The sequence below is a fragment of the Protopterus annectens genome, chromosome 6.part1 (assembly GCF_019279795.1).
Source record: "Protopterus annectens isolate FY-2018-M chromosome 6.part1, PAN1.0, whole genome shotgun sequence".
NCBI lineage: Eukaryota > Metazoa > Chordata > Ceratodontiformes > Protopteridae > Protopterus > Protopterus annectens.
This window is the reverse complement of record NC_056738.1, coordinates 259,870,917-259,885,067: the sequence shown is the minus strand read 5'-3', so window position 1 is coordinate 259,885,067 and position 14,151 is coordinate 259,870,917. Positions and strand designations below refer to the sequence as shown.

Genomic DNA, 14,151 nt, shown 5'->3' with positions numbered 1-14,151 from the left:
ATTAAGGAGGCTTGGGAATGCTTTTATAGTGGGAGAAGCGGGTGACCTGATCTGTCTGAGCTGGACATCATGCGGGAAGGCTTCACATGAGACTGCTTGAATGGTCAGAAGGCTATTTACTTGGTTAAGTCAGTGTTCTTTGCCTGTATAAATCTGATTTGTTTGCATAGTTCCTGGCTTATTTCCACAGAGCTCACCAACCCTGGGTTTATATCCAGTGCAGCCCAAACTAACACAGATAAGTACTAAATTAAAATATAAATTTATTTTTGCACTTTTATATGATATTTAAGAGTACTGGTGCCGTTGTATTTTTGAATCATTTGTGCAGTCGTTATCCCTGTAAACGACCTTGCATTTCACTGACCTTACTACTGGTTTCTCTGCATTGCAGTCATTTTAAAAGTGCATGTGTTCCTAGCTAGTTTGTTTGATTGTCCTGTTTGAGTTCACTTTGGGCTAGCTGTACTGTGGTTTTACATTAGAAAGGCCTGTGACTGCTTTTCTAATGGAAGTAATTTGTGCACTGAGGAGCACCCTCCACAAGTTTAGTCTTTGATAATCCAGACTGTAGTCTATATTCTTGCAGAAATCAAGCTGACCAGCTCTAAACCCATCCTGTACCACCCTCTTGTAGAACAAGAAATAAGGATCCATTGCCATGGACATGTATTTCCCTGCTATCTCTGCAGCCAGCCTGGTGGATATGGCATCTTGAGGCGATATAGCAACTGTCTTATATTCACTGACAACCACTTACTTCTTGAACTGATACTGTGTGTGAAAAATGCATTTATATAATGTCACTGGAGGCAAGACTCTCACATGCAAGCACTTTTAATAACAAACATGTTGTCAGTAACACACACACACACTATACCCACCTCTCACAGTGTAGATCAGACACGTAGGCACTTATGCTGAGGCTCTTAAATGTAATCTCGCTAAAGCACAAAGATCTCCCAGACATTTCAGAAGGAAAAGCAAAAGTATCCTCAGCAACTTAAAGGGTATTCCACAGAATCAACACCTGACACAACACATATGACCATGTCCTATGGCGTCTCAATTTCTAAGCCCATAAACACACCACAATACAGTACAATATTTTATACATAGCAGACTCCATTTTTGAGACACACAGATGTCTCACTCACCAGGCTAAGTTAAGACAGAGTCATGGTCAGCTGTCTCTCAAGGGCGAGGACCCGTTTGACCACACTTGCACTTATTGAACCACAAGTACCAGTATGACTCAGTCATAGTCGATATGGGCATAAACAACCTAAGACCTACCTCCATGGACTACATGAAGAGAGGTATGGCAGGACTATGTGTCCCAAGCCAGTATAAGCCTAGCACTGAGCAGCATTCTACCTTCAAAAGTATGATGCCACAATATGAACAGAAAATAATTGACTTTTACAAGTGGCTTAGAGTATGGTGTCATTTGTCAGCCTGAGAGGATATGGTCAACAGACCATGCAGCTTTGTCAGGCAGTGGTCTGCATGTGTTCCCTCCAACCTGATAAACCTACAAACACAGTTAAACCAGCCCAGGAAAATCAGTAGGTTTTACTGCTTAATGGTAGGAGTATAAGCAAGAAACTCTACTCCATGCAAGTTCAATTCATCCTGGAGAATGTAAACATTTGTGCAGTTACTGAGACATGGTTCAAAGCCATAGGCAGCAATCTGGCAGTGCAGGGCTACAATCCCTTCCACACATTTAGATCAACTACTGCACATAAAAAGACAAAAAATGGAGAAGTCCCTATTTACATTAAAAAACACACCTCAAGGCTGGTCCACCAGTATGACTTGATTGAGATTCTCCACATCCAAATTAACTTAGACAAAATCTCATGCCATATCCTTGTAAGCTATAGCCCCCCCCCATATGACCCAGGAAAGCCATAATATATAAATGTACTACAGACACTCCCCATTCAACCCAACACCATACTCGTGGGTGACTTTAACTACCCCAATATAAACTGGGAATCATATATGACATGTAACATGTAGGCCCAAAGATTCCTGGACTTTGTAAATGCAAACACCTTGGTCAGTTAGTCTGTACACTCATGAGGGGCACAAAAATCCTTGCCCTGGTCCTCACAAACACGGCAGAATGTTGAACCCTCCCTAGTGTAATCTCCTCCCTAGTCAGGTCAGATGACAAAGCTGTCTCCTTTGAAGTAAAGATAAAACTAGGGTCACAGGCTAACCCTGAAATATTTGATGAATTAGTCTAGGGTAAACATCCTACTATAAGTTATATCCTAACAAATTGTCAAGCCTCTTCAAACTCTAATAACTCTGTTGCCTATGCATAATTTTATTTATTAATTGACTGGACACATGTCCATTTTTTTGTTGACCCCGGGAGAAAAACTCAAATAGTCCAAAAAAGCAGCGGAGGCCGGGAGAAAATACAAATAAGTACAAAAGCTTACAATAAATACAAACAATAACGCGCTACAGTTGTTGATCATACAGTTAATATTAATGAGAAAGAAACACAAGAATTACAATATAATTTTAAAAAAAGACAAGATTTTCTTTTGTTAGTTGCTTAAGAAAAAATTTAACCCAATAGGAAGAAAAGTAATATTCCTGTGGAAATGGATGGGGAAAATTGGATTAGCTGGTAGAGTTTGAGTGCGAGGAGGGGTGGGAGAGAATTAGTCGGGGCCTTTCTTGAAGGTGGAAGTGGTGAGACTAGGTGGAAGAGAATTCCATCTTTGACGCTGTTGTGTTGAAAAACAAAACAGAGAATGCTGATTTGATTTGGGTTGACTATCTGAGCAAATATTATCTAAATGATCTAAAGATTTTTAGATTTTGTGTTAGGGGTGATTAATCACTCAGATCAGGATGTTGTCAGTTGAGAGAGATTTGTTTTGCACTATAACTATGCTGCTGTGAGAGATTAGGGGGGTAATTCCATCAGCCTAGGTTCTGAAGATTAGTACAGTGATGTACTGGTTGGATAAAATGGCTATTACATTGTTTTTTCAGAATACATTTGAGTTAAAATTTTATGGGTTTCATGATAAAATGCTAGTGGTGATGAAATAAACTGGTGAGGGGTAATTTATTTAAGAATTAATTAATTGATTAGAATGATCAAGAAGGATTTGATATCAATGGATAAGATTGGATGAAATAATGTAGCAAGTAGGTCTCTGCAGCAGGGTCGGCTATTTTATTTTGCCTTTTAAGGGGAAGTCAGCGCAACTAAGGTTTCCTTAGTAAGGTGGACGATACGAAACTCAGGCAGGATTGTTGTATGTTGGAGTTGGGAGGGGGAGTGATTGTTGGTGAGCTAAGTGGGAGTAGATTGTATAAAAAAGGAGGAAGGATAAATATCAATAAAAAGGACTGAAAGGATGTAAGTTTTAAAGGTGTTCTGGTCTGGTGGGTGTGGGTGTGGGTCAGCTGGTGTTAATGGATGGATGAGTTAGTTTGTTTAAGTATTTTTTGAAACTTTTAGTTGTTTTTGTTATAGTTTTTTTATTTGTAAGTTTTTGTCAGGTAAGATGTGTTTTTTTGTTTTTTTTTTTTGTTGTTGTTCTGGTTGTTGGGTCTAGGTGTCTTGGTAGCACGCCATTTATTCCATGCTTTTTTTTGATGGATTTTTGATATAGAGTCTTTTTCTTAGCCATGGTGCTATTTATTTTTTTTTTTTGATTGGCTTAGGGGGGCATGTGAAAGTATATTTGAGATCAATGTGTAAAAGAAAATTTAGGGTCCTCTCTAGCGGGGAGGTGATAAGGGTTGACCAGTTATAGGACTGCAGCTCATTCGGAAGCTAGCAAGGTCAAAAGGTTTTGGTGCTCCTCCAGTCTAGGACTCCTGTTGTTTGGGAGTTCATTTTACATTTTACCACATATAAGTGATGAGGGGATCGCTGAGGATTCATTTGGAATGGTCCAGAGAATACGTTTCAAGGATTATGGTTGGTGAGTATCCAGTCTAGGATGGTTTCTTTTTCAAGGTGAATTGATTGCCCGCAGGCTGGGTTGTGAATGGTTTGTTGTTGTTTAGAGAGAGGGGATGGGAGAAAGGTCACAGATACCCTGTATAATCATGTTAACAGCTGCACAGAGACAGATGTACCTACTTGGATTAAGCACAGGGTCAACTCAAAAAAACAAGCCGTCTTGATAGATTCCAAAATCAGTAAGTTGTATAATAAAAAAATAAGAAAATTTATGGCAAAAATAGGAGGTGCAATGCACAGCAAGGTAAAAAAAATCCCTCATCAACCTAAACAAGCAAACTCATGGGGCTAATAAAGTCCACCAAAGCCAATTTTGAGGTAAAATTAAATCTCAAAGCATTCTTCTGCTATGTTTGTAACCTCAAAAGCAATACACAGCAATGTACCAAACTGATTGCAAATGATGTCACCTATATGAAGCTGGAAGATATAGCAAACCACCTTGCTGACAAATTTAGCTGGAGTTTTAGCCCCCTTCCCCTGACAGATGCCCCTCAGAAAATATCCACATCCATAACTCCCCATCTATTATTAGAGAGCAGGTGTTCAAGGTGCTCTCAAAGGCCAAGAACACTGCATCAATGGGTCCTAATAACATCATAGGATGCCTCATTAATAGCATGAAACATGAACTATCAGGACCACTAGGAACACTACATAATCACAATTTCCAAACAAACTTTATGACAAATGAGTGGAGAATTGCAACTGTCACCTTGATTCAGAATGGTGGGCCATTCATGGACCCTGGGAATTAACAATCCATAAGCCTAGCTAGCTTGATATGCAAAGATATTGGTGGAATAATCATGGATATTGTAATGACAACACAAGTAACCTACAAACATTGGACCCAAAGCAGTTCGGGTTTGTGAAGGGTAAGTCTTGCCTACTCAATGTGGTGGATTTTTTTAAGATGATCACCAAAACAATGGATGAGGGTGGTAAGAAATTAGGCACTGTTATTTGTGCTAGCATGTTTGGCTGAGTTTTTGTATATAATTTCAGGTTAACCTGTGTATTATATGCCAGAATGACTAGCTATGACATTATAAGTAAGTCCTTACATGTTGATTTATAATCTATTTGTACAGAATGTTTTAAAGACTTGAACAGTGTACTTTTACATTTCTAACTGCACATGTTTGTGAAGAAAGATTCTAAAGGCAAACTATCTCAGATTCACTTGATCTGCAGATGATATCAGTGCAATGCTGACAGTTGCTATGTGTTACTGTCAGAAGCCGAAAGACAAGAAGGAACCTTTAGAAAACAGCTGTTGGTTGATTTTCAAAATATAAAATGAAAATTAGAACGAGAAAAGTTGTGGCAGTAAGGCTAGTCTGTAAAAGATCCTGCTGAAGACAGTTAACAGCCAGTAGTTGGTAGTCAGTTACAGTTGTCAATTATTGTCAGTTAACAGCCAGTGGCAAATGTACTGTGCAGTGGATAACCAAAAGAACTCACCAAGAACTGTAAGTCTGCCTTTGCCCTGTTGTAGTAATTTAGTTTAGATCAGGGACAGTGTTCTTTAGTCATATAGGAAAATTACAACTAATCAGTTAGATCAGTTAAAGTTTTTCTAAAGGATGGATTTCTATCTTTCAGTATTAATTTCATTATTCTGGTGATTGAGCTCTGTTTGTTTATTGGAAATTACTGTTTTATATTTTTAATCATTTTGCTCAATATTAAATATTTTTATTAACCTCCATTGTGCCCTGTCAATCAGTGATTTTTAGTGATTTGAGAGTGCTTATACTTGATTTCCCAGGGTCACTACAAAAGATTGGCTGCTTGAGTTACTTGCTACTATTTGTTTTAAGATATCATTTTCATAACTGGACACCCCTTTGGAATGGCATGAAGACTCTCTGATTGGTGGCAGTTCATTACCTTATTATTTTGGGGAAGGGACACAGCTGAAAATCTGTGTCAGGCTTTCCCAGAAGTGTTTGGATATGCGAGATTTAATTTATTTAAGTGTGAGTGTGTCATAGGTCTTAAACTGGGACACATTGCTCTGGAGTGTGTAATAAGGAATTACATTAGGGGTAGGCAGAAGAATACAGTCCCAGACCCAGATTATAGAGTATGTTCCTGTTATGCTGTTAGGGTAATGTAAACACATGCCAAACAAATAAATAAATAAATAAATAAATATTACTCCTGTTTAAATGACAGTTTCACAGTGGAGTCAATAGTGAGGATTGAAGCTCCTTAGTTACTCGGGATAGTAGGGGACGTGACATTATTTGGTGGCAGAATAGTGGGATATTAACTGTGGTTTACAGTCAAATTGCTGATGGCAATTTTGGCAACCACAAGCTGTCGAATGTTATTTTGTTGAACCATGTTGCGAATTCACCTCTTGTGCGAAGTTTGTTTGATCGAATGCCTGGTGCATTCGCAAACATGAGTTTGGTCATTGACCTAGAGATCTTGGTACAGTGGGGATCGGGAATTTTACCCTTTTCCCCACTGTAGTATGATCTTGGAGTTAGAATATATATTATGCAGGGGGTGTGGGGGGGGTGCAGCCCTTCCCCATGGGAGGTGTGCCGGGGCTTTGCCCCCTGCAAAATCTTAAAGTGATGGATAGCGCAGTGTAGGAGTGCATGTTATTCATGTCCACTAATGTCAAATTCACATACTGATATGCAGATTCGACATTAGGGGCTTTGGTATACATGAATTGCAGTGTTATGATTCATTGCATTTGCATTTCAATGGAATGCATTTCAGAGTTTTGATAGTAAACCATTAACTGTACATCACAAAGGGCAAAATGTTGCATATTGCCTGTCTCAATGTGGCCAAAGCATTTGACACAATACCCCACTTTGGCATTGTAGAAATGCTCATTAAACTAGATATAAACCCCTACATCACTCACTGGATTGCCAGCTGGCTTAGAGACAGGATCCAAGAAGTTAGAATATGGGGATGATTCCTCCACAAAAAGGACAGTTACTAGTGGAGCATCTCAGTGTTCAGTGCTGGGGTTGCTCCAGTTTGACATCTACTTCTCTGACCTCTAGCTGACCAAGTTTACAGATGACTGCAAATTGGGTACAGTCATTGAATTCCCCCAAGTCACAAATATCCTCTAAGAAGTCCTGACACAGACTAATAACTGGTGCCAGAGTTATGGTCTAAAACTCAATTTCAAAAAAGCGCATTATGATATCTTTTGGAAAGATGGCCACCCCAGCACACTACTACATTGACAGTATACTTCTAAGAGTAGACTTTGTAGTTAGGGATTTGGGATTGTGTGTAGACAGTGATTTAGTATTTGAGCATCATGTGTTTACTTCTTCTTCTTTTGGCTTTTCCCGGTTAGGGGTCACCACAGCGGATCACCTGTCCGCTAATGATTGGCAGTGGAGTTTTATGGTGTCGAGTTGCCAGCCCGGTGCCCAACCTTCCACAGAAGGCACACACACACACACACACACACACACACACACACACACACACACACACACACACACACACACACACACACACACACACACACACACACACGTGCACTCACACCTAGGGCCAATTTAGAGTGTCCAATCCACCTACAGCATGTCTTTGGGATATGGGAAGAAACCGGAGCACCCGAAGGAAACCCACGCAACCACAGGGAGGACATACAGACACTGCACAGAAGGCACCCCAGCCAAGGATTAAACCAGGGAACCTGTTGCTGTGAGGCGACAACGCTAACTGCTGCACCACCGTGGCCACCCGAGCATCATGTGTTTACTGTAGTGAGGAAATTATTCTTTTGCAGAACTTATAAGCAAGGGTATGACATCTAGATCCAAATCTGACATTCTTCCATTGTAATCTGCTCTCATAACACCAGTCATTGAGTACAGTGCTCCATTTGGACTGCACCTGGCCAAGCATATGCAACAGCTGGACCATCCTCAGAGATTCCTCACAAAAAAAATAAACAGCGTAGAAAACAAGTCCTGTGTGGATGGCCTCAAAGCCTTGTAATTATATTCTGCCTCCTACTGTCTGCTGAGGGATGATCTATGCCTGTTCTACAAAGTATCCTCTGATCCATTCTTAATGGACCTGTTGTGCATCTGTAAAACAAATAGCATCAGAAGCACCCAATCCAGGGACTTAAACCTTGCCTGCAACATAAACAGACCTGCTGGAGGGACAGGTATGTGTCTCAGACGGTCCCCCTTCTCTGAAACAGGCCTCCCATCCATGTGAATCAGAGTTCATCCCTGCACTTTTTCAAGCAAAACTTGGATCTATAGATGGGAAACCATAAATATATTCTTGGTCTGGCACCTGCATCTCTGTTGGAGAGATTATGCTTGTAAATGCCTGGCCACCTATGCTCAAGTATACATACCCCTCAAAACCCTTGGGTACCAAAATCTATTACATTTTATTGGGGATTATGCTAAACTTAAAAATGGCCCATTTGGGTGATAGCTTAGTATTTAATATGATACTATGATATGTTCAGTTGTACTATCTCTCGACATAAAAAATTATGATTCAAGATATATACGGGGTAGATGATTCATGGGATATATGAGAAGTTTAACTTCAAAGAAGTAGTATAATATGAAAATAAATATTTGCTTGAAAAGGCAACAGGGTCATCAAGTCTTACATTTTGCATTCTTGCAAGGCTGGAAAAAAATGAAAAAAAGAAGGTATTTGTTAATAATCAATAGCTTATCAAGTATCTGTTGAGTTCTTCATGGCATCCTGCAGCTGACCATCCGATGCCACCAGTTCCATTCCTCATTCAACAGGTCTACTAAACCTGCTTAAGTACCCACCAGGCTATACATAACCCATGTTTGGAGCTGGCCAGGAGATTGATATCCTTGCTGCAGCATGTTTCTGGAGCGTGTTTTTGTTTTAAGACCTAACCTTTCCCTTCCTCCATATGCACTTCTTATATCCAGGGCAAGACATGCAATGGGGAAGCACTGGCATATTGCCCTGCCTCTGTGGCAACTTTTCCAAACCCCCCACCTATTTCCCTAAAGGATAATGTGCCCTTGCATGTCCATGGCCTGAGACATGGATTGTCTCCAAGGTGCGCCCAAGTGAGTGCTCGACTCCTCCTCAGGATGGGCACAGCCATCCTTCCCTGCCAGCTATTCAGATGCCTGAGACATTAAATGAAACCAGATGATCTGAGCTGCAGTCAGGGCTTTATCCCTCTATGTCACTGCACTGGCTTTCTTAATTATAATTGTATTTCTTCTACCGTCTCTTTTTTGAATTACTGCAGAGAAATGAACGAAACTAATGTATGAATGTCAACAAACCAAATCTAATGCACTGAAATCCACCCAGATGAGACTATTTTGCAAAACAATATGATTACAAAGAAACTCAGAAAATAAAAAGAAATTAAAAGAAAACGGAGTGTTTTTGTAAGAAGAGGAAAAAAAACGTCCAAAGTCCATGTAAGGTGAGAGTTGTTGTAAGCACCACTCTTGAATAATTCAGAGGTAAAGATATCTTTGCAAAGAAGTTAATGCCAATTCACCAAACTTATGTTAATCGAAAGGCTTTTTTCATCAAAACCCAATGAGTCCTCAGTTTCCTAAACTATCTATCCCTAAAGGCCAAAGGAAGTTTAATTTAGCCTTACTGCATTTAACCTGAACCTGGTTCTTTAGAGGTTACTGATATGAGCATACTAGATAGCATGTCTACAGTACTTCTTGTTTTATAATATAAACCACATCACTAAGAGAACTCAGACCAAGATTTTTTGACTTTGTTGAGTTACATAAATATAGTACAAGCCTGCAGTCAACAGGCTTATAAGCGCACATGTTAATTAGCAAAAGGCTTTTCTATAAAACTAAGATGAATAAATAGGATTTTTCATGTTCCTGGGTATGAATGCACTGACCTCATATGTGCCTGCACTATAGTATGGTTGTTATAAAGAACATTATCTTGCAATGCACCATTACACATAAATCAGGCCAAAAAAAAAAAAAACCCAGTTCCTGCCAGTAAAAGATTTCCTCCCACATATCTTCTTGGTCTTCAGTTGTTCTGACATACTTATAGCTATATAAACATTTGGTCTACTCTAAATAATGCAGTCACATATATTCAACTATATAAAATATTGCAACAGGAAATTCATGGGTGTAGCCACACTTTTTGGAACTGCATGCCAGTGACCAAAATGTAGCCCCTTCTTCCATAAGTGTTGTCCTCCAACTTCAGAAATTGTAGGGATATTCAAGAAACCAGTTAATCAACTATGCATTATGGAAAAAAATAACAAAATATAAAACTATGTATCACAATAAATATACACATTTTCCTCCCAAAAATTAAATTACAGCACTTTTTCAAACAAAATAAATACACTTTTTAAAAAGCATATGCTGTGGCATGCATAATATGTATGCCTGGCTACAGACCAGAGATGAATATAAAATTGCAAGTCATCTTACAGATACCACATTTAGTGCCGATTGTTTACTTAAAAGTTGATGTTTAAGATACAGATTCCATTATATATGTAGGAGTAAATGTGATGTACCTTTAAATGAGTAAAAAAAGTTGACTCAGAATTGCAGGTCCAGTACATAAGAAATAAAACAACTTTTTGAGCATGTTTTGTCACAGTCACTTCACCATATCTCTTACAGTATGCCTTGAAGTACTTTTATATAATAAATCATATACAGTCATGTGATTTTCCTATGTATGCCCTGAGAAAGAGTCTGCCAATATGATACTTATTCAATACTTATGTTGTCATTCCTGTATGCTGCAATGTTTGAAAACAGGTTATTCATATCTTTAATTTTACAGTGTAGGATTTGTGTCTTAACACACTAACACATTCAAGAATATGTTTATCACACACTGTTACAACTGAGCTGTGACATTACCCTGTGACGTAAATGTATGCTGAAAATGAATGCATCGGACCACAGAATTAATGAGGCTGATTGGGGTCTGTTCAGTGCCTTGTCACGTATTCAGTGCTGACATTTCTTGTGTGACTAGAGTAGTCACTGTGCCTTTGTTTAACAGAAACAGCCACATGTGATTACGTTGTTCAAATAAAAAATAAAATAAATAAAATGTCACTTTTTTAAAGGTTTAAACTCCAATTCATTAGCTTAGGTGAGGAGACCTGTTTTCCACCTTCAGTTGTAGTGAGAAAAAAGAAATCAGTGCTGGCAGTGCAATTACAGAATATGGATTTCTGCCAATTTATTATGTGAATCAATGCCCTCGCAACAGTCAGCATACCTGCAGTCATGTGGGTTTGATTCTTTCCTGCCGAGTTCCCACTGGGGGTGGTCTTATGCTAACTAGAATGGTTTCCACTTACATACGTAAACAAACAGCCACACAAAACTCTGCGTTCCCCTGCCACACCTAAATCCAGCACTAAAAATGGAGTAAAACTGTTTGATTCCTCTTAGGCCAGTGTGTGTAATAAAATCTAATTCAGCATTTTTCAGTTTTATATAGAAGTCCCAAAGTGAGTGGTGAACCATTAGGAAATGATGGTTAAAATAATATGCTTGGACTCAAGGCCATTGTTATTATCATTTTTTTGTTAAGGTGATGTGCTGTTTGTTCCTTTTAAATGTGAGATACTTTTTGCTTAAAATGGAATTGTCACTATTGTTATTCATAATACAGATCTTTTAGTATGGATGGGGGCACACCTGAATTGCAAGTATGAAGTAAATAATTCCAGGCAACAGTGATGAGGGACTTAAGAATATAAAATATATAAGCTTTGCTGGTTGCTTAGCTAGGTCTCTTGAGATTTTTTTTCTACAGCAGTTTAGAGTGCAAGTGAATAAATGAATGTGCAAGCAAGCATTGCAGTTCAAAGCTGTGAGCCTTTACAAAGAGATGAGAGGGGGCAGAAAGAGAGAACAGGGAGAAAAGGGAACATTTTTACAATGACAACCTAAGAGACAAATAGCTGGATTTCTTTGTGTAATCTGATTCCTAGCCAGATGGTCCTGACATCCTTTTCACTCTTTGCTGCCTACACCCCCCAAGCCCCATACACATAATAACTATCTCATGTTAGCAGTAGCTAATGTACAGTACTGTTTTACTGCATTGCAGAACCTTTCCAAAGGTCCAAAAAAAATCTGGTGATGGCATAGAAAAGTCTAATCAAATTCACAAGGTGAGACAGTACAGAAGAGGTTAGTGCTGTTTCACATTTAAAATGTAATTTGAATTGCTAGATACATCACTGGTATTGATTATAGTGAGTTAGAAATACCACAGTGTATGAGCTGTGAAACAGATCAGCAGGACAGTAAAGCAAATCACTGCATAACCAACCTTCCAAAGAAATGCTATGATAGGAATCATATCACCTTGACTGAGGCTGAGGCACTGAAATTCATATTTGTTATTATCTCTTACCTCTTCTCGACCCTCCTGATTCAGAGTAGGTGCTTCTCCATTCACAGCTATTCCATGCATGGCTCTTACTAGCCTGCAAGGCACAACTCATATGAAAATGCAGCAGGGCTATCTAAAAAGAGTCCAGGCATATTTACAGACTGCTGGGAGACAGAAACCACCAGGTTGTTGAATTTCCTTTATGCTGACATACATTGATGTAGCCAGGAGGAGAGACTGAAGGCAAACCGGCATCTGCAGTCATCTCCTTTGTGATAATCACAATATTTTAAGATGCAGAACAAACACAACACCACAAGGAGCCACAGTCCATTTTGTTGTTTGCAGATCCATTATATGGCATTAGCTATGGTTTGAGTTTTACATGCTGATGGTACGTGCCTGCATGTTTTCTCAGGTTTGCTTTGCCCGATGGTTCTTTGTGTTGCCTGTCTCAGGTGCGCATATGAAACATGCATTTCATTTCCCCACCCTGTCTGCTTCACTGCGCTGACGTCAGACACTTTGAAGTAAAAATTCTCACTCCTGAATAATTTATAAGTGAAGCCTTCAGCTCATGTGGCTGTGTTTATGTCAGAAGCCGCATATAATTTGTGGCTGCTATGATATGATATTATATTGTCAACCTGAAAATACTATGGTAGTGGAATGCAAATGATGAGCTAAAGCTGTGTATTACCTTCTTCATGCTAAATAAACAATGTTTTCATTTGAGCATAAAAATTCAGTAATATACTGCTTTCATTGTTTTGTTGTTTATGATTAATAGTGTGTGTGTGTGTGTGTGTGTGTGTGTGTGTGTGTGTGTGTGTGTGTGTGTGTCTAAGTAATACCTATCTGTCCACTTGTTCAGAGACTTAAGCAGTATACAATATCTAACATATATGTTTATCTATATCTATGCATAAATATAGATAAATATATAAATATCTATATATTATATGAAGTACAGCATATAGTATAGATTATATACGCAGGCAGTGTGACAGTAGTGAGGTCTGCTGTAGCAGTGATGGATGCATTCAGTGTGGAAGTGGGATTACATCAAGGATCAGCTCTGAGCCCTTTCTTATTTGCAATGGTGATGGACAGGTTAACAGACAAGATCAGACAGGAGTTCCCTTGGACTATGATGTTTGTGGATAATATTGTGATCTGTAGTGAGGGTAGGGAACAGGTTGAGGAGACCCTGGATAGGTGGAGGTATGCTCTAAACAGGAGGGGAATGAACGTCAGCAGGACTAAGACAGAATATATGTGTGAATGAGAGGAAGGACAGAGGAATGGTGTGGATGCAGGGAATAGAGGTAACGAAGGTGGATGAGTTTAAATACTTGGGATCAACAGTTCAGAGTAATGGTAAGTGTGGAAGAGAGGTAAACAAAAGAGTGCAGGCAGGGAGTAGGTAGAGAAGGGTGTCAGACGTGATTTGTGACAGATAGCTACCAGTAAGAGTGAAAGGGAAGGCCTACAAGACGGTAATGGGACCAGCTATGTTACATGGGTTGGAGACAGAGGCATTGATGAAAAGACAGGAGCCAGAGCTGGAGGTGGCAGAGTTAAAGATGTTAAGATTTGCATTGGGTGTGACAAGGATGGACAGGATTAGGAATGAGTATATTAGAGGGTCAGCTTAGGTTGGACAGTTTGGAGACAAGCCAGAGAGGCAAGATTGTGTTGGTTTTGACATATGCTGAGGAGTGATGTTGGGTATATTT

At 39.2% G+C, this 14,151-nt stretch overlaps 1 protein-coding gene across 1 annotated transcript in view; it reads right to left on the bottom strand.

Moving 5' to 3' along the window:
* The window catches only part of LOC122805494 (transmembrane protein 151B-like), a 434,629-nt gene extending 421,765 nt beyond the window's left edge, over positions 1-12,864 (bottom strand). Inside the window, exon 1 of the mRNA XM_044075686.1 lies at positions 12,434-12,864. Within this exon, the coding sequence (XP_043931621.1) occupies positions 12,434-12,493 (60 nt within the window). The 5' untranslated portion in view covers positions 12,494-12,864. The remainder of the gene's footprint in view (positions 1-12,433) is intronic.
* Positions 12,865-14,151: the final 1,287 nt, after the last annotated feature.